This window comes from Sorex araneus, chromosome 1 (genome assembly GCF_027595985.1).
Source record: "Sorex araneus isolate mSorAra2 chromosome 1, mSorAra2.pri, whole genome shotgun sequence".
NCBI classification, from domain to species: domain Eukaryota; kingdom Metazoa; phylum Chordata; class Mammalia; order Eulipotyphla; family Soricidae; genus Sorex; species Sorex araneus.
The window spans coordinates 247,127,889-247,155,680 of NC_073302.1; the positions used below are offsets into that span (position 1 = coordinate 247,127,889).

Here is a 27,792-nt window from a genome sequence, read left to right on the forward strand (position 1 = left end):
CAAGGTTGAAGAAAGACATTTATTTGTAAAACCAATTCCCCATGGGAGGAAGAGAGACCCACTCCATAGAAGGCCAGCCCAAGATCGCGATCATTCTGAGGCCCGCATGCAAACATGGGTGGAACCAAGGGAGAAACAAACAGCGGCCAGCCGCCCACACAGCTCTGGCTCCTGCCACGGAGAAGCAGAAAGTCCTTTCCGCTGGAGAACACGGAGGCGCCGCCCGAGAGGTGCTGGGAGAAGGCAATTTGGTCCAACATCCGCGAAGAAGCTATCAGAAGCCTTTGTTCCTATGCGGTCTCTTCTAGTTGGTGGCTTGCTTGCATCCTACCTGGCTCTAAACTTACATGGTCTTCCAGTCTCCAGAGGGTGGGCCTCCTCACATGCCCATCCTTATACTCTGAATGATCTGGAAGATAGCTGAAATAGAAAATCAAAACAACAGCTCAGCCACTAGACAGCGCCCAGCAGGGACGCCCAGCCTGCACAGTGAGCCCGGCTTCTCCTGACCCCCCGGCCCTGACATGTTAGCACACAGCTGATTAGATATTTCCTAACAAGGAGTTAAGTTAACAAGAGGTCAGTGAACTTCTCTTAAGAGACAGCCATGCCCCCTCTGTTGATGGATGCCTGTGGGATTTATAGATAACGCCTGCTAATTCCTCCGGGAGTTAGGGCCAGAAATCACTCAGCCGATGAAGGATTTGGCGCCCCTCCCCCCGCCCCCCTTTCCAGATCTGGTGTAGTGCTGGGGAGCCAAGTCAAGCCTACCTTTGGGCCTGGGGCTCATTTCAGAGGTTAGTGAGGCCACTGTGTTTTTTGTAAGATGGCCAGTCTCTGGCAAACGAGCAACCACAGACCAGGAATCATGGCCCCTGGCTACAGAGTTCTGTCTCTGGTGACTCTGCCCTGTGACCACTGTCCTCAGCAATATGGACCCTGTCAAGATCTGTGTTCACTCAGTGCACGCCTTTCCTGCTACACCCATGGGGTGGGTAGCCTATACGTTCACAGACCATTTCTGGAATGCTCACTTATTTTGGTAAGAACTGGTTAAAGGTTCCCACCCTAGTCTGGTGGGTCCATTGAGCTTAAACATTACTGGAAGACAGAAGCCAAATTTCCTTTTCACCTCCACCCAGCAGGTACTACAGGTCAGTCTTAACAAAGGTGATGTTAATATTGGTGATAGCAATTACCTTGTGTTGAAGAATTTTTTTTTTTTTTTTGGAGGGGATGTTGGGAGTCAGCTCGTTTAATCAATAATCAAGGTAAATAGAGGTCTTGGGAGCCTTGTCCCTGCTAGCCTTCACTAAGGCATACTGGGATAGATCCACAAAGCTCCCTATATGACCTCCGTCAAATTGGGCTTCCAGACACTCAGGAAACAGAGTAGTGAGCCATTGCATTTGCTCAGCTTAGTGACCACAGCCCCATGCAGACCCGGGACTTTGTGGATACAGAACAAAGTCACACGTTGGTCCCAGAGGGATTCTTCTTGGGCAGATTGAAAAGGCAGAGAAAGCCCTGGTGCTCCATTCCCCATTGCTTTCTGGAAAATAAGTCGCGCACATCAAATATTGATACACATCACCATGATTTTATATGAACTTTTCACCAATGCTCAGTGTGACCATAATGAAAAATAATCCCTGTGTGAGACTCTGCCACACAGTCCCGGAGAGTTCCCTGCATTTAGCCTGACACCAGAACGGTTCTGGTAAGCTGTGCTCTGGGGCTCTCATGTCAGCTGATTGGATTTTGTCTCAATTTACTCTCTGGTCATTTCTCTGGTGAGACCACACCAGTCAGAAGTGGGATTTTGTCTATTAGGATGTTGCTACAGACTAAGCTGAAACAAAGACTGTTAGAATGAGGGATAAAATTAGAGACTGCCAGGTGTCTGTGGTCCAAGGAACTCTAGATACAGTAATAGGGGATTTAACTACTTGTTAATTTTATTCTGGTTGTGATAGGAGGCGTTCTTGGCTTAGTAATTTTTTTTTTTTAATTTGGGTCATACCTGGTGATGCTCAGAGAGTAATCCTGGCTCTGCACTCAGGAATTACTTCTGGAAGGGCTCAGGAGACCATATGGGATGCCTGGGATCTAATCTGGGTTGGATTCATGCAAGGCAAGCACCCTACCCATTGTACTATTGCTTTGGCCCATATTCTAAATTTCTGAATGTATCTTGACAGGATAAATTGCTAGATGAATGAGAAAGTGCCATTACACAGTGTAAAATAAGCTTGCAGATTAGCTGACACGTCTGTCTTCTCCCCACTCCCCAAAGCTGACAAGAAATGAAAATTAAATAAACATGCTCTATCTGGCTTAACAGGAGTGCTGGTTCAACAACATTAGGAAAAAAATATTTACATCTATCATGCCTCAGGCTTTGTTCCTGGGATCAGGGAACTGTCCCTAATCTTCATACACAGACTTTAGAACAGAATGTGAGGTCCCAAGGCAAAATGTTAGGTTTGAATTCCTATTCTTCACTGGATGAACAATTTAACTCCATCAAGTCTATTTCCCTCTTGTCTAAGTTGAGGACTATGGAACTCAGAACTTGCAGTGTTGTCACAGGAGTTAAATGATACGACAAGCACGAAACTCCTCGCACGTCAGGGATTCAACGTGTGGGGGCTGTTACTATCACTACTGTAACTGACTCTATAGCAGGGACTTCCATGTATGGATACGAAGACCAGAGTGCAAGTCCTAGGTGCCTAGTGAGCTTGGGGAAATTTACTGAACTGCACTGAGCCCTGAATCCTCTCATTATAAAATTGGACATTACAGGGCTAGAGCAATAGTGAGCAGGGCGGGCCTTTGCCTTGCACATGGCCCACCTGGATTCAGTCCCCAGCATCCCATATGGTCCCCAAGCAATGCCAGGAGTGATTTCTTTTTTAAAAAATTTTTGGGTCACACCCAACAATGCACAGGAGTTACTCCTGGTTAATGCACTCAGGAATTACTCCTGGCTGTGCTCAGGGGACCATATAGGATGCTGGGAATGGAACCCGGGTCGGCCTCATGCAAGGCCAACGCCCTACCCACTGTGCTATTGCTCCAGCCCCGCCAGGAGTAATTTCTGAGTCCAGAGCCAGGAGTGAGCCCTGAGCATCACTGAATGTGACCAAAAAAGCAAAACAAACAAGCAAACAAACAACCCCCCCAAAAACCTGTCCATAATAATGTTCCTCAAAGGATTGATAGGAGTAAATATAATGAAGCTAATGAAAGACCTGCCTGAGGGCTGGGGATAGAGCTCAATGATAAAAATGCATTTGTCATATATGTGAGATTTGGGTTCTATCCCCGGCACTGAAAAAAAATAAAACAACAACTTAAACTCTTGGGATTGGGGAGCTAACTTGGAGGGCTGGAGCTTATGCTTTGCATGCAGGAGGTCCGGGTTCATTTCTAGAACTGTGTGAGCACACTGGGAGAAGCCCCAGAGCACAGAGCCAGGAATAGCCCCTCAGCACCACTGGGTGTGACCCCAAGGCCCCTTCCCAAATTAAAAAGACTTTCCTGTGATAGAAGCTAAATGGGGCTGGAGCAATAGCATAGTGGGTAGGGTGCTTGCCTTGCACAAGGTGGATCCAGGTTTAATTCTTCCACTCCTCTCAGAGAGCCTGGCAAGCAATGGAGAGTAGCTAGCCCACATGGCAGAGGCTCACAAGCTACCTGTGGCGTATTCGATATGCCAAAAACAGTAACAAGTCTCACAATGGAGACATTACTGGTGCCCGCTTGAGAAATCAATGAGTAACAGGATGACAGTGATAGTGACAGAAGCTAAATCAATATTAAAACCCCTTAAATTTTATTTTATTTTTTTTTTGACTTTTATTTATTTATTTATTTTTTTTATTTTTTATTTTTTTTACAGTTACAGATTTATACATTTTTGTGCTCATGTTTCTCCCTTACAAAGTTTGATAACCCATCCCTTCACCAGTGCCCATTCTCCACCACCAGTAAACCCAACATCCCACCCCCCCTTCCCAGTCCCGTCTCCCCCCACCCCACACTGCCACTATGGCAGGGTATTCCCTTTTGTTCTCTCTCTCTGATTAGGTGTTGTGGTTTGCAATAAAGGTGTTGAGTGGCCATTGCGTTCAGTCTCTAGTCTATATTTGGCCCGCATCATCTTTCCCCCACATGACCAACAACCACATTTTACTTGCTGTTCCCTTCTCTGAGTTGCCCAGGATGAGAGAACAGCCTCCAAGCCATGGTGACAACCTCCTGGTACTTATTTCTACTATTCTTGAAACCCCTTAAATTTTATCCCCAGACAAAAATCAGTAGGATGTAGGTCAACCTGTAAGAGTATATTTAGGCCATGATAGGATATCAAGCTAACTCTTGACTGCGCAGTGTGAGGTAATCATAAAATTCCTTTATTCTTTCTTAGGACCTGCTCCTAATTTCTCTAGTGTTTCAGACAAACTATGCTTGTCTCAGAGGTGCAACACTAAGAAGTAAGTTAATGAAAGCAACTTACCCATGCCTGAGTCTACTGATTCTAATTGAATCCATGAATTAACTCCTAAGAATGTGATAACCCTTAAGGTGTGTACTGGTGGTCCTTTAAAATGGAATCTTCTTAGAGAAATTACTTTCATAAAGTCTTAGCTTAAGCTCACCAGTTGTTTGCTTCCACATCTAAGTATTGGAGAGTTGGTTGAGTTATGGTTCATTTGCAGTTGTAGCAATGTCCTGGAGAAGGCTTCCCTGCCTCTACGATGACTCCAGCTGTGATTCTGTGTGCCTACCCAGAGCGACCCACGGGGAGACCCCCGCCCCCGAATGCGGGCTTTCCAAGGCCAGCACAGAGGAAGGGAGTCAAGAGGGCTTCAAAGTGGGAAAGGAAGTGGGGAGTCTGGACCCTGATAACTAACCAGTGGGTGAACAAAGCTGAGAAAATAGCTGAGCAGGCTGCAGGAAAAGAGGCCGTGGGCAGGCGAGACAGCAGGATGGAGAGGTGCCAAGGAAGGGGGCGGGGCAGGCTTTCCAGGTCAGGGCATCACAAGGTTCTGAGAAATGCAGGCTAGAGCGAGAACCAGGGGATCCTCTGAGCCACTGCGCTCTGCCACCTGCATTTCAGACCCTGGCAGGGCACCACCCCTCCGTTAGCCACCACCTGCTTCTTCTGAGAGAGGCTGTCACTAGGCCAAATAGGCAAGAACGACTCCCACTCAAAAACCTGAGCAAGTCTCCTTGACTCCGCCCTCCCATCAGCAGATGAGCCGCTCCCTCTCTGCTACCATTTTCAAAAGCTATTTTCCTACCTTCTTGCTCTGCTCCTCCCCCTTCAAGTCACTGCATTCCAGCTTCAGTTCATTTCACTCCCTTGAAACGTCTCTGGCTAAAGTGACAGATGACATTTCCATGGCACTCCACCCAAGAGGCCTGCTCCAGCCCCTGCTGGCCTCCCTAGTCTACTCGTTCTTGCTGAGCCTTCCTCTTCTCAACTCTCCCTGTGCCTGGCCTCTGAGACACTCGCCTCTCAGTAGTTTCAGTTTCCTCCTTCCCTCTGGTTCCTGCCTCTAACATGTCTTCTGGCAGTATCCTCCTCTTGGGAACAAGAGGCAGGAATGCCACTCACTCAGTGCATATTTTCGCATTCTTTTCATTCTCTTCCTTCTCCCTGGGCCATCTCAGGCTGGCTCCGAATCAAAACTGCCACTTAGCTTCCATCTGCTGACTCACCAACCTGTGAGGCCAGGTCTAAGCTCTCCTCTTACCTCTCTACCCGCACCTGCCACCATCTCTAACTGATAACTGCACTTAGGAGGCTCAAAGGTCAAGCACAACAGGACCTTCCTGTAATCTCTTACTGTAAAGCTTGGCATGATTTCCTATTTTCCAGGAAAACCAAAAATTCCTTTAAGAAAAATTTTAAGGTAGAAAACCCAACTATTTTATTGATTTCTTACAATCAAATACAGCCAACTAGCATTACTTCCACGTATGGATTATTAGAAACAAAAGGATTATTGCCTTAGTACTTTCAAATGATGCAGTATACAATAAATGTAATGTTAGAACCTAAATGCATCCTAGTTTTTAAAAAGCATAACCAATAATTTGGTTCCTTCTTTCACAAAATGGAAATTTAAATACTTCTCCTGATAGTCTTGAGGTTATCATTATATTATGAGTAGAGCAAAGTTTGGCACAGTTTCACCTAGAAAGGTGTCTTACACACCTCATTACACATCAACGTGCATAACAAAATGCATAGTCAGCAGTGCTTGATAGAAAGCATGTTTCAAATATGAGTCAGCTGCTAAGGTCATCATATATTTTTTTAGGTTCTATGTTATCAATTATGGAATTACGGATTAATCACTGGCAACAGACATATATAGTTTAACTCTGAAGATAAGAAAAAGTAACTGCTGCTTGAAAAAATGATTCTAGGTAACAACTAAAAACCAAAAATCCTTAACACCTCCCACTGTGCTCAGTGGCTACTTCCTGCTCTGTGCCTGGGGAGGTCAGTCCCGGATCACCCTGGGGGGCCATGTGGGAGACCAAAGGTGGCCTCCCACGTGTGAAGCATATTTTCAGCTCATTGTTGAACCCAGTATTCCTTCCGGTCCTGAACTGTGTGCTTTAAGAATCCTATGATGATGCAGCCCTCCCTCCCCTCCCCCGCAGAACTGCCCTAGTCAACATGTCCACTATCTTTCCCCAGATCTCTCCCATTGGTCTACTCCCGTTCCTTTTCAAACCATCCTCCACCATGTAGTTAGAATTATTGTTTTTCCCCCTTTTTCAGACATTGGATTATTCTTTGAATAAAAACAAATATGATGTTGTAAAATTTTTTGGGTCACACCTGGTGGTGCTTAGGGGTTACTCAAGGCTCTGCACATAGGAATTGCTCCTGGTGGTGTTCGGGGGACCATATAGGTTGCTGGGGATCAAATCTGGGTTGGCCATGTGCAAAGCAAATGCCCTATCCACTGTATTATCACTCTGGCCCCAGACAGTGTGATTTCCCAGTTCTTTTTTTTTTTCTTTTTGGGTCACACCTGGCGATGCACAGGGGTTACTCCTGGCTCTGCACTCAGGAATCACTCCTGGCGGTGCTCAGGGGACCATATGGGATGCTGAGAATCGAACCCGGGTCGACTGCGTGCAAGGCAAATCCCCTACCTGCTGTGCTATCACTCCAGCCCCCGTCTCCCAGTTCTTGATGAGGCCCCCATGTCAACCTATTAGAGTGATCTTTCACACTTCTCACTTGGGACTCTCCCTCAGTCTCCCACAAGTTCTTTCTCTTATTTTAGGGCTTTACTTGGGGGTGGGGAGGTGGGGGTGTTGTTTTAGACACACACCTGCCTGTGATCAGGATGTTTTTCATGGTTTTGAGCTCAGGGATCACTCCTGGTGGTACTCCAGGGACCCTATGTGGTACCAGGGATCAAACTGGGGTTGACTGGCTCACATACCTTACTGTAGAGTTTTTTTTCACATGCCATATTTCTCCCTAATTTTTTTCCCCCATCCCAGCCTATTGCCTAGATTTTCTTTATAATTCAGACATTATTTCTTCAGGGAAGCTTTCCTTGACCATACGAAGCAAGAACTCTCAAACTCTATTACCATCTTCTGCAGCTGATACTGGACCCAGCTCCCAGAGATCCTCCTGCAGGAGGGCTGGGCAAGAGCTGAGAATGTTCCTAACTGGGTTGCTGATGATGCTGGAGCTGATGGTCTGAAGTCCACCTGCTGAGAGTGAGCCAACACCAGTCCTTTCCATTCCACACATTCAAAGCTCTACAGGCCTCTCCTTCAAATAGTCCACAGCTAAGATCTCACATAGCTTTGTGATTATTTGATAATCTCAACTCTCTACCCCAGTAGACTTTAATTTCCATGAGAGTAGGGACCAAGATTGGTTTTGCTCACAAGAAGCTCAGCTCCACCCACATAGGATGTTCTTAGTAAATATTTATTAAGGGGATGAAGGTAAATGACGGCCAGCTACATGGATCATAGTAACTTTGCAAAGCAAAAGAATCAGGTTTGAATGGCCACCTTTAGACTCATGTCCTAGGAGATCAGTCCATGAAAAGGAAAGCAAAACCATGACACCATAAATTCCTTAAGTCTGGAACTATGTCATTCCCCACCTACAATTACTCCAGGAAGTGCCAGAAGGGCGTAAAGATGACACAGCGTGTCTCTTAGGTAACTGCCAGACATTGAGAGGCTTCAAAAAGCCACTTTTATTGAAAATAGATTTTTGATGTTAAGAAAGATCAAGGAAGTTGCTGAAAAGAAAGAGTGAAAGACCAGAGAGGTGCAGTCTTTTGGGGAAGAAGGAAATTCTAGAAATCATGCAAGTCTGGTGATTATCATTTAAAAAAACAAAATAAGAAAGAAAAGGATGAAAGAACTTATAAGAAAAGCTCCAGGAGACACAGGTGGAAACATCCAGGAGGTAAGATGTTGCAGAGGGGGTCACCAAGCTCAAAGAATCCCAAGGAAAGGGCAAGGCAACACACCATTCTTTGTAGTATTTCCAGAAAATGTCTCCAGAGATGGAGAAGAGGCCATAGAGGGAGAAGCCAGGCACAGATGAGGGTAGGAAGGCACTGTGAGAAGAACAAATATTAGACAAGACCGTGAAGCCTCCTTTCCACACTAAACTGTGTTTCTGCAGAGGCTGGGAAAGAGACCCCAGACAAAACCCAAGGTGGCTGGAGCTCAGGGTAGAGGGAACACTGAACAACTGAGGCACAGTCACCTTGAGGACGCCAATGGCCGAAGAGACATCTCCAGATCGTCTGTCTCAGTACCTCAGGCAGGAATTCCAGAGCAGGCGCATGGGGTCAGTCTTTCCTTTGGCTGAAAGAGAAGGGCTTCTCCCAGATGCTTCAGTTCCGCAAACAGGCCACTTGTGGCATCACCGTGTTGGGAAGGTTCTGGCAATCTCCTGTGTGAGTGGTCCGCTGCAAACTGGTGAAACCAAGTCTGTCTTGGGAACAAATGTTGAGGGAAAAAGAGGAAGGGGACTGAGTACCCCAGTAGCCAGGTCAAGAAGTTATCCAGGGCTGGTCAAGACTCCTCTGTGAGCAGCCCTGGGATGGTCGGACATGAGGAACCTCTGGCGACACACCTGTCCTGGCAAAGAAAGTAGGGGATGTTTTAACAGCCATAAATGAGCTATAGGGATTGTATGGCTTGAAGAAAACCAAAGACCTCGGCCTACCTTTATCACACATCCTCAAGAAATGACAGCCCAAGTAGTATGAACAGAACCTGCCCACCCTTGTGGGCTGATTTAGGAAGAGTCCTATCTAGAAGGAGAAAAGAGGCCCCCACTATTTCAGCTGCTAAGTCCTGCCCTCTCTTTGCCCAGATGGACACTGGGCTCTCAGGGCTTCCTCCTCCCTCAGACCTCTGCTCCCTGCTCCAGCTGCTCTCCCCACAGCAAGAAGTCACTGCAGAGGTTGAAACATCTGCCTGGTCCGCTGAGGCTTCCCAATCTTGCTCAGAAGCTCGCTAGGAAAGCCAGGAGCTGGGGAGACAAGGAGGCAGAGGCTGATGCCTACTGGATCCTGGCAAACATTGACCAAATCATGACCAGGCCTCCCTGGTGCATTTGACACAGATCAAGCTCCTTTTATCCTTGGGGGGTAATTTTCAGGTAGAGCTTGGGAGTTCGGTGCCTGCGCCATCTCTTTTTTAAGAAAGGGAGGTCAGAGGTGGGGGTGGCGGTGGAGAGACAGCACTGCAGGAAGGTGTTTGCCTTGCCAGGTGGCTCACCCCCGGTTTGATCCCCAACACCATCGATGGTCCTCTAAGCACTGCCAGGAGTGATCTCTAAGCATAGAGTCAGAAGTAAGCTCTGAGCACTACTGGGTGTGGCCCCAGTAAAAACAAACCATGGGAGGGTGAGGGTGGACAAAACTGCCCCACTGGCAGATGGTCAAGCCCAGTTTCAACTGCCGCTACGTGCATGAAAGACTCACTCTTCCTCTCTCTTCCACCCCCCTACCCCTAATAAAAGCAGCCTGCAGAGAGGTTGGGAGGTAGGAGGGGGTCTTTCTGGACATGCAGAGATCTTTCAATGCACATGGGAAGGGAGGTAGCTGGATCACCTAAATAAGAGGCTGGGCAGTGCGACTCAGTCATACCAAGGACAACTCAGAGAATCACATCATGTTATCTGCTGGGAAAAGGCTGTCCAGAGGAACAGCGCAGTCTGTGACATGTTATCTCTCTCCTCCCTCCTGTGCCCACGGACACAGTCCCTGGAGGATACTGGAGAAGGGAACAGGCTGCTAACCAGCAGACAAAGGAAGCATCCTTGCCCTGGAACAGTGTAGCGACTCACAGCTCACAGTGCCAAATTGAAGGAGCAGGCTCAGGGCTGAAAGGCATTCACTGTTATTACTGAGTGCTGGACCACACACACTTCCCCAGATGATAGGAAAAGAGGGTCCAGATGTGTGGGCCCATCAGGAGCAAGACAATGAGAAGATAGAGCAACACACACACACACACACACACACACACACACACACACAAACTTTCTGCTTCAAGCAGAATCGTGGCTCTTTTCATTCCCTCTAAGGTTTAAATAAAGTATACTACAGAAAAAACAAACAAACAAACAAAACCACTAATCTAGACATTTTATTCTTAAAACATTCCTTTTGGGGGGTGCCGGGGTGATAGAACAGCTGGTAGGGCACTTGTCTTGCATGTGGTCAATGTGGGTTTGCTCTCTGGCACCATAGATGTTCCACCGAGCACTGCCAGGAATGATCCCTGAGTATAGAACCAGGGATAAGCTTGGGATGGGCTGGTCGATCAGAGAGTTCCTCTGAGAACCAAAGGATGAGGACAGGGGGGTCAAAAGGTGCCCCCAAAGAATTCCCAGCTGAAACTGCAATGAGGGATGAGGACAGAGGCTATACCGATGTGGCAAGGAGAGCTGTGACAATTGCTGCTCTCTGTCAGTGTGCTGAGTCTCACTCAGCTCCTGAAGAAGTAAATAACAGGACAAGATCCCAAGAAACATGTATTTGCTGACCAGACAACCACAGCTCAGGGTAATGAGCCTCTTTAGAAAATAGGTCTAACTCCTTGGGCAAAATGGAAAGGCGAAGACTCGAAAGGTTGTTATGCCATGACCACGGTGGCTCTGGATTATAAGAAGGGGGGGGGCGGGGATGGCAGTGATGAGAAGAGACCCTGCTGTCAACTCCATGGCCGTGGTGGACACGACAAGTGGACTGCCCACACTCTTCTTTCCAGAAATGAGCTGAGGGTGAACGGGAGTGAAAGCCCAAGGTCAGGGCACTGGGCAGACACAGTGGGGGAACTCTTCACCATCGGTCTGGGAAAGCACATTCAGACGCGAGTGTCTTGTGCAGATAGTGCGTGGTATCCGGGTGACAGCACCTCTGTGGCCTCAGACAGACATTCGGGGTCATGCTTGTCTCTGAGTCTCCAGATAAGAGCCCGCGGTCCTCATCTCTATCATGCACTTCTCCCGAGAGAGGCAGGTTTTGAAACCAGGAATGGAGGCAGCAGGGATGAGCTGCTTATCTGGGAACCAACTGCAGAAAAGTTCACACTTTTATAATGGGGGTGGGGGGGAGGGGGGAACAGCAGTCTCTCAAGTATTGGGGGTGGAGTGGGGAGGTAGGTGACGCTTAAATCCCCTGCATCACAATGTGGATCAGGAGTGTGAAGAGACCAAGTAAAGCCAAAATTAGGCAGTTACAAAGGCTCAGGCCAAAGCAAGTTGCAGGCCAAGACTTGAACCAGCAGAATTTCTGGTCTATTTGGAAAAAATATTGTGAGGGGACCCACCACAGGTATTTGACTGGGAACGGGTTTTAGACTTCTGACAGACTGTCTATCATAAAAACAGCAGTTGAACTGGTTACTCAACGAAACAAAACAAAGCCGCAATGGCCCTGAGCAGGGTTATCTGGCGGATCCCTCGCCCAAAAGAACACACTGTTCTTAAAGCTTTTGTATCACGCAGAGATAAGTGTTAGAGCAAAAGCGGTGCTGTGTTCTGGCTGCTTTAAGGGGAAAGTTCTTAATATTTTGCTTCTGATAATCAGGTTAAAGTACAGACCGCTACTCATTGATTTTTAGTCTGCATTGGGATGCTTTCTTTTTTCCTGCAAGATTTTGATGCTTTTCTTGGGAACAGTGTCTCATGCATCTGGGGTGTTGCTACAGAAAAGCTTGCATCATCTTGCAAGTCCTTCTGGAAGATAAAGACCAGTGGGGATGGCTGAGCCTGACCGTTCAGAGCACAGCAGGGAAGCAGTGAATTCTAATGGAAGTAGATGCACTCACCACACCCTCATTTCCACAAAGTCTCAGGGAGGGATGGAGGTGATGCTGACCAGTGCTGCAGGTTTCAGCTGGCTGTGGGCCTACCCATCCCATCCTTAGAACCACCGGTGGGGGGGGGGGCGGAAGCTTTGGAGAGACACGTACAGTTCCCCTTTAAAAGATCTCTCTAAAAGAGATCAGTGCAACATAAATCATTGGTCTGAGGTTATTCAGCTGATAAATCAAGGCCTTGAACCCCACATCTGACAGATTCCAAAACTATCCCTTCCTTCCCAAGGCCTCTTATTCTGTCATTACTTATTGGTTGGGTTGCAGTGATGTCTCTTGCCCAAGAGACCATCTGCAACCACGGCGGGTGGGAACGGACTTCCCGGGGAAGAGGGGCGTGGTTAGATAAGCTGCTTCAACTACTCCCCCATAGGGCTATGCATCAGAGATCACAGTTACAGATGTAAGGGAGACCGGGGCATGGCTGGGCTGGACTAGGGCCACGGGGCCTCCCGGCAGCCTCGAGGAGCTGGCACGTTTATCTGATTTCCTGGTGAACATTGCCTGTGCGTGTCTGTGTCAGGCGCCTGTCCGTTCCTGTGCTCTGCACCCTCGCTGCTCTCCTGGTTCTTCCTTCCTCTCTGTTATCTCACCACAGGCATGAGCGGCATGTGTGGGAAGGAGGAAGGCTGAGCAAGAAGCCAGAAGCAGGACTGAAGGTCTGGCAGTACGCATCACTCCCAATGATGGGGTCTTGAAACTTGCTGGAATATTTCCCTGATTTTCCATTTTAAATGGAGCAGCACTGTAGCACTGTTCTCCTGTTGTTCATCGATTTGCTTGAGCGGGCACCAGTAACATCTCCATTGTGAGACTTGTTGTTACTGCTTTTTGGCATATCAAATATGCCACAAGTAGCTTGCCAGGCTCTGGCATATGGGCAGGATACTCTTGGTAGCTTGCTGGACTCTCCGAGAGGGACGGAAGAATCAAACCCTGGTTGGCCGCGTGCAAGGCAAATGCCCTACCTGCTGTGCTATTGCTCCAGTCCATTAAATGGAGTAAGAGGGAAAAATGAATGGGCCTGGCATTCCCTTTAATGTCACCACTTACCAGCTCTACCTCTCTCCTAGAATAGAGTATGGAAAACATAAAATATGCATTCTGCATTGTTTGTCAAATCCTGCATATTGAGTTACTTTATGTATAATGACAATATTTCTTTTTTCTTTTTGGGTCACACCTGGCGATGCACAGGGGTTACTCCTGGCTCTGCACTCAGGAATTACTCCTGGCGGTGCTCAGGGGACCATATGGGATGCTGGGAATTGAACCCGGGTCGGCCGAGTGCAAGGCAAACGCACTACCCGCTGTGCTATCTCTCCAGCCCCGACAATATTTCTTTTTAAATAAACTAAACATTATTATTGAGGCAACATGATTAATAATTGTGTTAATGTTTATACTTAGATGTACAGAGTACTATAATTCTATCTTCACCAAACTACTCAAGATCCTCTACCACTGTCTTTAGATCCCTCCCAGTTTTTCTTCCTTCCCTATACACCTCCACTACTGTAGGATAACATAGCCTCAGGTAGTTTAGGTTTACTGGGTTACTCCCATTACAGTGCTCCCATTCCTCTTTGTTTATTTGTAGCTTATTTCTTAGTGTTCTGTTGACTTGCAAATATTGTTTTTCTCTTCTCCTTGAGTCCTTTGCATAGTTTATTCAGAGCCATGTCCTTTTTGTATGGACACAGGAAGACTTAGCAAATGCTATGCTTTTATAACCTGGGAGTCATTTGACTCTACATGATAATTTCCTCCTGGGCATCTGTTCTCTCAACCTAAGCCTCAGCTGCCCTTACTTCCTATCACCCCCAAAAGCAGGGTCCCGATGAGGGAGGAGACGGACCCAGGGCAAGCGGTGAGTTGTGTGCTACCCTGGCATCGAGATGGGCCTGGCCAAAGTGCCTAATGCTTAACTATAAGTTAAGAGCTTGATCATGGACAAATGTTGTCATGATCCAGTGATAACTAGATTTGGACCCTGCTAGGGCTAGGAGTGATTAATCTGGCCTGAGTGCTGTGGTCTGAGCCTGTGGCAAGATGTTGTCAGGAGAGCTGCCTTGCAAGCCTCAATGTATCTCTTGCTATGTGCATACAAAAATAACTAGTATTAAGGTGTTAATAAGTGTTTGGACTAAGGAAAAGAAAAAAAAAAAACCTTAAGAGTCAGGAAGGGCTTTGGAATGCCCTGCCTCAGGAAGGGCTTTCTTATGTTGATTTTGCTACCTGGCTGGGTGTAGCCTAGAGGGCAAGGTGGGAGAGACAAGTGGGAGAGACTAGTAGGAGGAGGGAGAGAGAAGCAAGAGAGGTGGAGCTGGGAGTGCAGGAGATGAGAAAGATGGAAGACTGTATAAACGGTAACTAATCAGCAACCAGCTTGGTCCTCGTTCTTCCTTCGCCTGTCCTTGGCCAACGGCTGTCCCGATCCAGCCCATACACAGCGGTTTCAGAGCACCAAACGCGGGCCGTGAGACAGAGCCGCCCGGAGAGCCTGCGAGTGCACACGCCCCTCAGCGAGCTTTAGTTTTTTACACACTACCAACTTGATTACCTTTGTCTTATATTACTGACACTATTTCTAGAAGAAAAGAGCACTTTTACCAAGCTGTCATTCATTAGAACGTGGAGTCACACAAGCTTGCTGGAACCAAATGAGTCTTTGAAGAGATCTGGATCAATCACCAGATCTTCTTTAATATTATATTTTCTACGTGTCTTCAGTATCTGTACAAAAATTTACAACATATAAATAATCAAAAGCCTGAACACAGAGAGGGACAAGGGTCTTAGGTCTTGCTGCCACTGGATGAAATGGAAGCAGTATCTGGAGCAGGACCTTTCTTTCTTTCTTTTTTTTTTTTCTTTTGGGTCACACCTGGTGATGCACAGGGGTTATTCATGGCTCTGCACTCAGGAATTACCCTGGCGGTGCTCGGGGGACCATATGGGATGCTGGGATTTGAACCCAGGTTGGCTGCGTGCAAGGCAAATGCCCTACCCGCTGTGCCATTGCTCCAGCCCTGGCAGGACCTTTCTTGCCCAAAGGAAAGAGACCTACAGCAAGGACAGGTAGTGGAGGTCTGTCTGCGGAAGTGAGAAACTTCTACAAGAACCCCCAGAGTGTTTCTCAGGAGTGTAACAGGCAAGAGTATAACAGGTGAGGGTGCACAGTATTGAGGTACAGTCAGAAATGAGACACAGGAGATCTTTTTCACTGGAGGTTACAGCAATGGAACAAAGAGGTGTGAGACCAGTGATCTGAGGCTTCAAATGCATAGGAGCCTATCTTCAAAAAGGCTCCATTATGTAGAGACTACATAAAGTAGATTTGATCTGTGGACCGGTCTAATTTAAGTAAATACAATACTTACAAATTTAGAGAAACAATGGGTTTTTACCAGTGGGAGCCTGTGGCCAGGACCGTCCAAAGAGAGAAACTCTCTAAGGACAGTGGACTCTCCCTCTGGGTGTGCATGGGGACTAATCCCAGAGGCAATGGGGACAGAGCTGAAGGAGCTATTGTGTTTTTCGTGGCATGTTTCGAAAAGGACATGTACAAAGATAGAAGGAAGGGCACGGTCCCAAGGACATACTGAGAAGAGTGACACATTTCTGTGAGAACAGTGCCTGACTTGAGCTGAGGCTAGCAAAAGGAAATGCTAACATCGGCCAAAAAAAGAGGGAGGTGGTAGTAGATTATTTTTAGTTATGATTTAAAAAGGGACAGGGCCCATTGCTCAAGGGTCATGGTAGCTTGTTAACAGGGGATTAACAGAAGATAGGGAGAGGAAGCCTGCTAAGCACCCATTTTATGTCTAGCCTCTCCATAAAAGTAAACTAGTCTAACTAGGAAGATTTAAAGGTGCATCATTACACAAGCCCTGAAAACAAAGGGAGAGGATGTAGCATACTAATTTAGTATGTGTGTGTGCCTGCCTGCTTGCCCTCCCTCCCTCCCTCCCTCCCCCCTCCCTCCCTCCCTCCCTCCCTCCCTCCCTTCCTTCCTTCCTTCCTTCCTTCCTTCCTTCCTTCCTTCCTTCCTTCCTTCCTTCCTTCCTTCCTTCCTTCCTTCCCTCCCTCCTTCCCTCCCACCTTCCCTTCCTCCCTCTCTTCCTCTTCCTTCCTCCTTCCCTTCCTCCCTTCCTTCCTCCTTCCTTCCTTCCTTCCTTCCTTCCTTCCTTCCTTCCTTCCTTCCTTCCTTCCTTCCTTCCTTCCTTCCTTCCTTCCCTCCCACCTTCCCTCCCTCCCTCCCTCCCTCCCTCCCTCCTTCCTTCCTTCCTTCCTTCCTTCCTTCCTTCCTTCCTTCCTTCCTTCCTTCCTTCCTTCCTTCCTTCCTTCCTTCCTTTCTTCCTTCCTTCCTGGCATGCTAATACCCCTCTTTCTTTTCTTCCTTCATTGTATCAAGGATCAAACCCAGGGCCTCATACATGCAAAACATGTGCTCTCCCACTAAGCCCTCCTAGTGCCATCCCCTCTTACACTCTTTCCTACACACCATGGCATGTGCTCTTAAAACCACTTGAAGGCAAAATCTCCAGGTTCTCCATGTCCCTATCCCTAATCCCTGGGCAAATGGTATAACAGAGCCCCGAGTTTGTGCTCTTAGAAAATGACAGGTGATGAGAGGGTGCCAATAGTCTGCTGTCAGCAAATGTGTTAATTTACTCAAGGGGGAAAGATATACTTGCTACTCTGGACTATTCTCTGATATAGTCCAGAAGATATACTATGGACTAATATAGGAAGGAAGGAAGATATACTCTGGACTAATAAGAGTAGCAAAATTACAGTAAGTTTTTAAGCCCTTTCAAAAGAATATTTCATTTTGTGCCCCTATAGACCACCTCAGAGTGAAGACTGGAGTGGCCTAACAAACTGTGAGAAAAGAAGGAAGGAACGAAGGAAGGAAGGAAGGAAGGAAGGAAGGAAGGAAGGAAGGAAGGAAGGAAGGAAAGAAAGGAGGGAGGGAGGGAGGAAGGAAGAGAGGGATGGAGGGGGAGGGAGGAAGGAAAAGAGGGATGGAGTGAGGAAGGGAGGGAAGGGGGGAGGGAGGGAGGAAGGAAGGAAGGAAGGAAGGAAGGAAGGGAGGGAGGGAGGGAGGGAGGAAGAGAGGGAGGAAGGGAGGGAGGGAGGAAAGGAAGGAAAGAAGGGAAGGAAGGAGTTCTGTATTTCTTCAGGCCCTGACCACCCAGGTTGCATAAGGACAGGAAGGCCACGTCTCAGAGATTCCTACCATCGAGCTTTGGCCATTCTTGAGTCTTGGAAACTAGGTCAAGCCTCCGTGCTTTGTCAGGAGTGTTCCCTCATGTGGACTAACCTCCCACACACCCTTTGTGTGGGTGTCTGTTCTTCAAAACTCAGCTCTGATTTCACTTCCTCTGCTGCTATCTCCTGCCCAGTCAGATGGAAAAGTCTCTCTATGGCCCCCTTATGTCTTGGTGGAATCACATCCACTGAGCTAGACGCAGAAAGTAGGGGCTCTGGAGGTGATTAAGTCATGTGGTGGAGCTTCATGAAGGGAAGAGATGGTATCAGGAAAGAGACCCCCCCCCAAGTCCCAAACTTCCTAGCTCCTCCTGTCACTTGAGGGTAGTGCACGGAGACACAGAAGGGTACCACATGGGAAGAGGACCCTTTCCCAGTTACTCATCTGACTTCCAGCCTCCAGGACACTGAGCAGTGTATCTCTGCTGCATATTTCTGCCACCAGTCTGTGGTATTTTGCTACAACATCCCACATACAGTAAGACAAGTCCCTTATCCAGACTGCCAAGTGGCCGGGGCACCCATTATCAAAGCCTTCTTTCCCCAGCTAACAACGAACAGCTTCCTTATCTGCCTCCTCCAGTGCCTGCCTGTTCCTGAAGGGGTTGCCTAGGGCCTGACAAAATGCCAGGCACATGGGGGGGATTCTCAAGACACAATGATTGTTTAAATTTTTGCCAAGATGTTGAAAGCTAAGGGAGTTGTCTATAGTTGTGTTCAGTGGTCTAGCCTTTTATTGGTGTCTTAGAAGCATAATATACTTTCAGAATCTCTAAATCCGGGAAGGAAAGATAATTAGATAAAAGACTCAGGATTCAAGATCTAACAATCTATTGGGTGGCCAGAAAGCCTGAAAACATAGATAATGTTTTCATATATGTGGGTTTTTCTGGATTTTTCTGTGGAACCCTCAACCACAGGTTTTTCAGTTTCCTTGTTTTTAATTTTTTTTTTTAGATTAAAAATCAGATACAGATCATCTGAAGCAATGTCTTACACATGCATTCACAGGGGCTGGCATTGACAGGATGCAAGAAGGCACGGTATTCATTGCAACTGCATGCAGTACTTGAAACCAGACAGAGATGACATGGTACATTGGGTATATCAAGTCATGTCCTTGTCCATACTGTACATATAGCATATTACCAGTAAGTCACTCCTTTATGATATTCAGCTGTGTTTCCACGTTTTATGGCTACTTTATAAAAAGACAACTGATAATCAACAATACAATTTTAATAGAAAGATTTATGAAACTTAATATTAGGTCTCAAGAAAGTCAACTGAATATCTACCGAATGGTCCATATCTGGCTCTATTATTCATCCAGGCAGCCTGCCAGTCAGACTTACTGAGCACTCATATGCTAATACTATGCTAGGATACATATGTTTAGTAGAAAATAAACGTGACATTTCCTAAATTTATCTGCTAAAAGAGGAGAATAAATATTACATAAACAAATGACAGAACTTGAAATGCTGAGGAGGCCATGCTTCAGTAAAGCTATGTGTAATGAGGGCAGGGGACCACTTTGAGTGGTGGGGTTGGGGTTCAGGCCGTGTGCATGCATCTCTGAACTTGCTGAAAGTTCCATGTGAAGAATATGGTGGACCTAGTGATCCATTAGCTCAATGTGAGTCAAGGATGTTCTGTGACAGGTAAAAAGAGACTAGATCATAGGGCCAGAAGCAGAGTGATGAGACCTAGTCTAATGACAAGCCTGTCCTCTCTCTCACAGTTACACTACTTCTAATCCAATTTTGCATTGTAAAAGGCTTTGCTTTCGGAGAGTCACACAGAAGATACAGAATGGGGTTCTAGATACCATATCTGATAAGACCAGGTGGGTGCACTGAGGCCGTTTAGCCCATACCTGAACTGGAGAAGACAACACAGTGTAGTTCCAAAGAGAAGCCGTGTTTCTAAAAAAAAATATTAGAATATACAGAAATGGGACAGACTTTTTGAAGAAATGAGCACTCCATGTTCAGAAATTTTCTGGCAAAGAGGTTGGATAAACTGTTCAAGACAGTGAGGAGGGATTCCTAAGTGGGGCAAAGGTTGTCCTTTGAGGATACATTTTTGGGAATACGCTACAGATTGTTTTCTTGGAGAAAATATATTCTTGATAGGACATATCAAATGACATTTTAATTCTTTACGCCTTAATCTACAAAGTACTTTGGGTCACTCTTACCTCCTAAGGCCTTTCGTGTCCTCGGAAGAATGATTTCTTGAAGAGCAGAGGCACTGATCTAGCTTTAGCAATGGGTTTCTTTTACCTCTGCTGTAGAATGATGTCTTTCCGGGAGATCTAGGTCTTTGCAGGAAGTAGGGACTCCTCACCTTCCCAGCCTTCAGCAAGGTTATGGGGAGTGGGAGGTCACCGAGGCTGACCTTACCATTAGAAAAAGGGACCTCCATTCACTAGTATTTCAGACATTCAGACATGGGAACCGGGAACTATGTTACATTTCCTCAAAACAGAATTGGGCTACAAACAACTGCATGATTCCTTTGTTTAAATCTACCCTGTGTCTGTGTGTGTTTGCATATAAGTTAAGTTACTTGAATTTGTCACCTTCCAATCAGGTGATATGCTGAGGTCGAGGACAGGACCCAGTTATACTTAGGAGCTCTTAGAGCATCCTCTTAAAACATAAAGCCTCTCTGGTTTTCTGGAACATGGATTTGCCTCAAGGAAGACAGGTGCTCACTTTCTGCTCAAAATTACCAGTTTGTGGCTATGTCTTCACAGAAAGCCCCGACTGAACTCTAAAGTGTGTAGTATGTGGAGAGCCAATTTAATGGCTCAGCATGATCATGTAATGATTGTTATTTGGTTTGCTGCAAAGTAGCAGAGTAAAAACCTATTACTAGAAACTTCAGGTAGCAGTGATTAACTTGAACCTCAGACCAGTGCATCTTTGCCCATTTACCTTGTGAGTAACACGTGTGTTTTTGAAGATTGGTAAAGAACATGATTAGTGAAAAACTCATACCTGAACCACAGACAACAAAAACAAACAGTGCCAACAGCCATGGTCCCACAGGATATTTCTCTTCTTGTGGCCTCTAAAAAGAGATGGGAGAAAGTCGATTAGTTCACCCATTCCACAAACATTTATTGAGTACTACTTGGTAAGTGCTAGGGGTGGGGATCTCATGGTGAATGAAGCAGACCTGAGCTCAACACCCAATGGACGGATATGGATGAAGAAAATTTTAAAAAGATGGATAAACGAAAAAGAGGGAGAAACGTTTAGAAAAATTCACCAATAACCATATTCATAACCCTGTAATGAATGAACCTGGTGGTTTTAAACATTCTGAGAATACATAGGGTATAAAGACATAAAAAGCAGAGTGAAACAAGAGCCCCCAATCAATCTTTCTAATAATTGCTTGTATTTGTTGAAAGCCTACTCTCCCTTGGCACTACAGGAAGCAATCCACAGTTATTTCTCCCTCCATCTACAGCTCCAGGCAAGGCAAACTTTACCATCTCTGTTTTGTAGTTAAGAAACTGAGACTCAGTTGTTTACCTGAGCAAGGGCTGGGATTCACATTCAGTTCTGCCTCATTGCAGAGCTTGAGGATTCCACAGATGCATTCATCTTTAATTCCTGCACCCGTGAAACCCAAGCACAGTCACAGAGTGCAGTCATTTCCTCAAAACCTTCTCTGTGCTACAAAAATTGGAAACTTGGGGTACTGGAAATTTGGCAGGACTCATTAAATATTTCCTCATTTTCATGATGCCCAAATAGTCTGTAGTCCATCAAAGGTATAGAACTCATTTTATTATAGATAAGGGAACAGTTCTTAGGTTCTCAGCTTACCTATTACATTCTTTGTGACTTCAGTTGGGTTCTCTTGTTACTTGTATCACCACATACTATTTTCTTGGTAGTATTTTCCAGTTTGTAGCTCTATATTTATCCGTGTGATAATGTGTCTCTGTCTGTCTCTACACTAGACTGTAGGCCCACAGGAACAGGCACTGTATGCACTATATCCCTTTTGTGGATCAACAACAACAATACCTGGCACAGATTGATACACATAAAATGTTTTTTTGAAGGATAAATAAGTATACATGTATCATTCGGTGTGATTTTATAAGTCAGATAAAGGTAGGGTCTGGAAAGGATGGGAGTAATTCTTATTTATTATTTATTCTTATTTATTATCTGGAATAATTCCGATTTACTAATACTTCCTAGCTACCCCTATATTTCTCTTACTAAAGGATTATGGTGAAAGTATCAAGGGCAGGTGTATTTTGAGTAAGGAATAAGATCATTCATATCTTAGTCCCTGACAAGCATATATCTATCCCCATGCTTGCATAATGGCAAAATCACTCTGGGGTGGGGGGTGGGTGGGTGGGTGGGGGATAGATGGCTGTTTTCCTTGGAGCTTCAAAGACAAGAACAGGAACACAGTTTTAAATAGTTGCATAAGATCATTTTAACAGGTGTTATTACTAGGCTATATTTTGATGCTAAAAACCAGATTGAAATCAGAACAAGTAAACAACAGAGGTACTATTTAAATAAGGTTACCAGCATTGTGTTATCTATGTCTCCCTTCTCTCTTTCACCAACTTTCTAACCATGTATTATAGTTGACCGAAAGTGCTACTGCTGGATCTGGAGCAATAGTGCAGCTAGTAAGGCACTTGTCTTGCATGTGGCCAACCTGGTTTGGTCCCTGGCATCCCCATATGGTCCCCCTAAGCCCACCAGGAGTGATCCCAGTAAGCCCTGAAGCACAGATGGGTGTGGCTCAGAAAACAAACAAACAAACATCATAAGTTCTACTGCTGTCCTCACACTAATACTATATGACTATTTTTCTTAGAGTATTCTCCAGAGAAACCAGCAAATGAGTTCAGGAGCCTGTAAATGAATGATTGGTCTGGGACAGATGCCACATGGTGTCTTTTTGTTTTCTTTCCAGAAAAATGTAAATTATAAGCATGGCATGCAGAGATTGGGGGCATAGAAAACAGAAAACTATAATCTTTAAAAAAATTTTTTTTTTGCGAGAGCTTTCCTTTGCTTTTTTTTTTCTTAAGGAGAAAGGGGTGTAAGCATAATTCCACTAGGGAAAAACATCATGTAATCTGGAAACTATTGCTGGAAAGACTTAAGGAAAGCAATAACGATCCTACCAATGACATAATTTATTTTACAATGGAATTTGGCATGTTCTGAGGTTCCAAAATGTGATGGTATGACTTTCCTATACTAAATACTAGTAGATAAGTAACTCAGAGCTCTGAAATTTAAGTTCCCCTTTCAATGTGGAGAAGTCCCTATTGAATAATCACAATTCTCTGTTTCTTGGATTAATCTGCTATTTGGGAGTAATACTGATTCACCTTATCACTGTTAGCTAGTTATGAAATAACTACTTTGAAATTTTTACTTTGAATTTTCAGTTACAACGTTTTTGTTCTTGCTTATTAAACTCCTAAATAAGCTGTCCTTTCTTTAAGTTAATATTTGCAAAACATAATAACATTTGACTAATAATTGGGAATATAGGATTTAGATGGTTTTTTTAAAAAGAGAATTTAGTTTTCCTTTTTTGGATGCTGATCAGTTTATCATAAACTTAACCAAAATTCTTCTAAGTGAAAATAAGGATGCATTGTGGCCCAGGGTGAAAACCTTTCATTACAAATTTAGTAGAGCCATTTAAAACCCCTCCCAAGCGCCAGACACTTCTGAAAGGTCTAAGCATTGGTATATCAGGACCTATTAAAAATTCAATCACACAGTACTAGAAGTGTATTTTGAATGTAGACCTCAAAGCCTACTTGAGTTAAATTGCAGGTGACTATATTTTATAGACTTTTAAATAAGTTTTATTCCAATATTTTCATTTTCTTTTTAAATGTTAGCACCAATAATTTTTCTTTCCAATCTCATTTTCTAATGGTCTTGAAAAGCTGGAGGTGTCAACACTGAGTTTATCAAGCCTAGAGGTATGGCAAATGAATAGCAATAATTGTTAATCTTGCAATCAGATAAGTTGTCAATTGAATTCTACAGAGAACTGAATACTGGCTTCGAGTTCTTCAAACAGAACCACACAGCTAGAGATTTTTAGAACATCAACCAGTATTATATCCTGGGAAAAACTGATATCTTAGGAATAGAAGACCATGAGTGCTTCCAACTGAATTAAAAATGGGATTTCAGGCAGGGCTGGGGAAATAGGGAGGGGGAGCACATGCAAGACGGACCTCCAGTGTCCATCCCTGGCACCACATGCTCTAGGCCATCACTAGGGACAGTCCTTCAACCACACCTGAACGCCACTGGGTGTGGCCCCCAAATAAAACAACAAATAATTTTGTTCAATTTTGTCAATTTTCTCAGCAAATTTTCTGAGTAAAAATAAATAGGAGAATCATCTATGTGAAACAAAAAATGGTTTCCATTTGACAACACATTGCCTTCTCACTGCCCATCACACTCAAATGATCTAATTCTGTAACTAGAGAAGTTGAAATATCACTGAGCCTGGAGCTCTGTGAAAAGGTTCAAGGAGAGCTGAGTTTTTTGGGGGGGCTAGGTAAGCTTGGTGGGTCTTTTTTTCCCAAGCTTTTTGGGTTACACCCAGTGATGCTCAAAGGTTACACCTGGCTCTGCACTCAGGAATTGCTCCTGGTGGTATTTGGAGGCGATATGGGATACTGGGGATCGAGCCTGGCTTGGCCTCATGCAAGGCAAAAAGCCCTACTCGCTGTGCTATTGCCCTGGCCTAATAACGCAGAGTTTGATTCTTAGGATTCTCTGCCGCAATATTGCTTGATTTTGTGAGAACTCTAGTGTGAGCACAGTGGATCCAACTTTTTTGCTCACTTCATCACTGTATCACTGTCATCCCGTTGCTCATTGATTTGCTCGAGTGGGCACCAGTAACGTCTCCATTGTTAGACTTGTTGTTACTGATTTTGGCATATTGAATACACCATGGGTAGCTTGCCAGGCTCTGCTGTGCAGGCTGCATACTTTCGGTAGCTTGCTGGGATCTCCGAGAGGGACGGAGGAATCGAACCCGGGTCAGCAGCGTGCAAGGCAAACACCTTACTCGCTGTGCTATCACTCCAGCCACTTCATCAAGCCAACATAATTTCTTTGGCTAAAAGAAATGGCTTCAACTGGTTGCTAAGCTTTCCCAGCCAAACCCCAAGTTTCAGCTGTGCCTCCACTTAACTGCAAAGGATAATGGATTCCATGGTGCCTCTGCTCATAGTCTTGGAGTCTGACCCTGCCCAACAATTTGGACCTGTACGTCCTAACTCACAGGCCTGGCATTTTTCTGTTGAAGATAATCTGCTTTGCTAAACCTCTCTAGACAAGGCAGAGATTTTACCAAAACATCCAACTATACAAAGAAAGAAAAACATTGCATGTTCTCACTCATATGGGGAAGATAAAGATACCAACCGAACAAAACAAAAGCACACCTAGGGACTAAGTTTGGTTAGTCCCTAGGTTATTGGCTCTAACAAAACAAAATACTGGCTGCCAGAACAAAGCGGTACAAGGAAGACTAAAATGGCTCAATTGCATGATGAAAACTAGACACTAGACTTTTGGAGGAAACCATCATATAGCACATGCAAATTGGGACTTAAAAAGCCATATGCCCGCACCTTAATAAAGTTTAAAAAACCAATGTTACTTCAGTAACACTAATTTTTAAAGAGTCCAATTGCAAAGCTTTAAGTTACAGTTGTGCATAGGCGGGGGAAGACAGCACAGGGAGCTTGACAAAAAGTCATCTTTAAAAACTCAGGGGGCTGGAGCAATAGCACAGCGGATAGGGTGTTTTTCTTACACGTGGCCGACTCAGGTTTGATTCCCAGCATCCCATATGGTCCCCTGAGCACTGCCAGGAGTAATTCCTGAGTGCAGAGCCAGGAGTAACCTCTGGCACAGGTGTGACCCCAAAAGCAAAATAAATAAATAAATAAATAAAACTCATGATCATACAGTTGGAATAAATTCATGGAGTGAAAGAGGTTAATGCGGTATTTACACTTTAGCCCAATGGCCAGAGACCTCTTGGGGGGAAAAGCAAAAGAGAAACAAGGATGGAGAGGGGAAAAAGCTGATTCAGAATTTCAACCCACACTTGCAAGGCATTGGGATACATAGTTACAAAGTGGCTGGAAATTTCTTTCCAGCTGTGAGTTGTGAGAGATGGCCCCGAGGCCCAAACCTGGGAGACAGAGAAGATAAATGCATGCATTCCTTGACTCGTTCCCTTTATTCATCCATCTATTCGTCCATTTATTCATCCATCCATCTATCCATCCATCTGTCCATCGGTCTGCCCGTCCATCCATTCATTTGTCCATCGATCCATCGATCCATCGATCCATCCATCCATCGATCCATCCATCCATCCATCCATCCATCCATCCATCCATCCATCCATCCATCCATCCATCCATCCATCCATCCATCCATCCATCCATCCATCTATCCATCCATCCATCCATCCATCCATCCATCCTAGCTCCTATTAGGCTCTGGGCCCTTTGTCAAGCGGTTCACTTAACTGAAGCCTTAAGGACGAGGTTTTGCTCGCTTCCCAGAGACAAAGGCCTGCACCTCCTGGGGAGGCCCTAGCTAGCCCCAGCCGCCCCTCCCAGAGTGGGGCCACGACCACCCAGTGTCCTCTGGGCCCCTGGCTGGAGGGAGGCATCCGCGTCGCCTGCAGCCCAGCTCGGGCACCCACCCGAGGGGCGGGCTGGGGCGCGGGGGAGCGGGGCGGCCGGGCGGGGAGTCGGCGGCCGCCCCGCCCCGCCCCGCCCCGCCCCGCCCGCCCGGCCGGCCCTGCCCCGCTCGCCCGCTCGGCGCCGCCCCCGCCTTACCAGGGTTTTGGCTACGTTCCCCCTCTGGGTGATGTTTTTGCTGTGCTTCTCGTTAGCCATCCGGATCCGCTGCTTGGCCACCATGGCTTGGGCGCTAGCAAAGGCGCTCGACTCCCACCTGCAAGGACCCCCCACCCCCCGCCGCCGCGTGAGCCCCCGACCGGGCCGAGCGCGTCCCGCCCGCGCTGGGCGCTGCAGGTGGCCAAGCCTGCACCCCGCGCACCCGGGTCCCCAACCCCCAAGGAGCAGGCTCCAGAGAGAGGCCAGAGCCCGGACGGAAGTAATCTTTCATCTCAGGAAACCCTCTCCTACTTCCTCGCCATCCTTCCGGTCCCCCCAGCTCCCTACCCGGCACGGCCCCTCCGGCTCCCGGCAGGCACCCGCGGCCCGGCCGCAGCGCGCCCCAGCGCCCGGCCCGCGCCCCTGCGACCCCGGGGGGCGTGTGTGTGTGCGCGCCCAGGGACCACCGTGCCGATCCGCCCAAGAGACACCGAGCCACTGGGGCGCCGCGCTCCCAGCACGCCCCCTCCCCCCCAGTACTGTTGCCTAGCGTTGCGGCTGAGGGCTAGACCGGAGGGGACCCACGGTGGCGGGGGACGGGGTGGGGGTCATCGAAAAAGACAAATACAACCCAAACTAGCCTGGATCTGCGCCTGCCCCAGAGTTCCCCCCTGGGGTGTCTGGGGAAGACCCCAAGCAAAAAGTGGGTTCAGCAATAAGGGCCCAGATCCATCCCCCTATCCCCCCCACCCCAGCCACAGACAGTGATTAAAGGGGTGTGAGGAGGTGACATGAGTGCCTGTGGGACCAGCATGAGTGCTTGTACCTGCAGCTCAGGTGGAACTCAGTGGACGCTGCCTGAAGGAGGGTAGTGGGAACCCGTTTCTGTGTCTTACCCGCTGGATTTCTTTCCACCACCCATGTCCCTGAGGACTTCTGAGGCCACCCCAGGTCAGGGCTGTGAATTGGAGTCCTTCCGCCTTAGATGGATAGAACCAGGAGACTCTGCAGGGCTTAGGGTCCAAGAGGCCTGAGGCAGAGGTGAAAGGTTCGGCCCCTCACCTTTGGACATGCCGGCCAGGTTGCCACGGGCTCTTAGAAGCTCAGGGAGGGACCGCAGAGATGGTACCGGAGTGAAGGTGCCCACCTTGCATGCTGCAGACCTTGACCCAGTACTGGGTGGTCTCCTG

The 27,792-nt window shown here is 46.6% G+C and overlaps 1 protein-coding gene across 2 annotated transcripts; it reads right to left on the bottom strand.

Annotated features, from left to right (window-relative positions):
* On the bottom strand, positions 1-27,094 carry SERP2 (stress associated endoplasmic reticulum protein family member 2). 2 transcript variants are annotated; one of them, XM_055124034.1, is made up of 4 exons: positions 26,951-27,094; positions 26,603-26,720; positions 20,700-20,772; positions 1-420 (listed from the first exon to the last, which is right to left on the bottom strand). In XM_055124034.1, the coding sequence occupies exons 2-4, from the start codon at positions 26,684-26,686 to the stop codon at positions 380-382; spliced, it is 198 nt and encodes a 65-aa protein (XP_054980009.1). In that variant the 5' UTR covers positions 26,687-26,720; positions 26,951-27,094; the 3' UTR covers positions 1-379. The 2 variants fall into 2 exon arrangements, with proteins under 2 accessions (XP_054980009.1, XP_054980008.1); XM_055124033.1 differs by lacking the exon at positions 26,951-27,094 and having other exon boundaries at positions 26,603-26,928.
* Positions 27,095-27,792: the final 698 nt, after the last annotated feature.

Coding starts and splice junctions, on each gene's coding strand:
- SERP2 (XM_055124034.1), bottom strand. CDS start 26,686: ATGGTGGCCAAGCAGCGGATCCGGATGGCTAACGAGAAGCACAGCAAA. Junction 20,773..26,602: donor GGAACGTAGCCAAAACCCTG/GTAAGGCGGGGG, acceptor ATCTCTTTTTAG/AGGCCACAAGAAGAGAAATA. Junction 421..20,699: donor TTTTGTTGTCTGTGGTTCAG/GTATGAGTTTTT, acceptor TTTCTATTTCAG/CTATCTTCCAGATCATTCAG.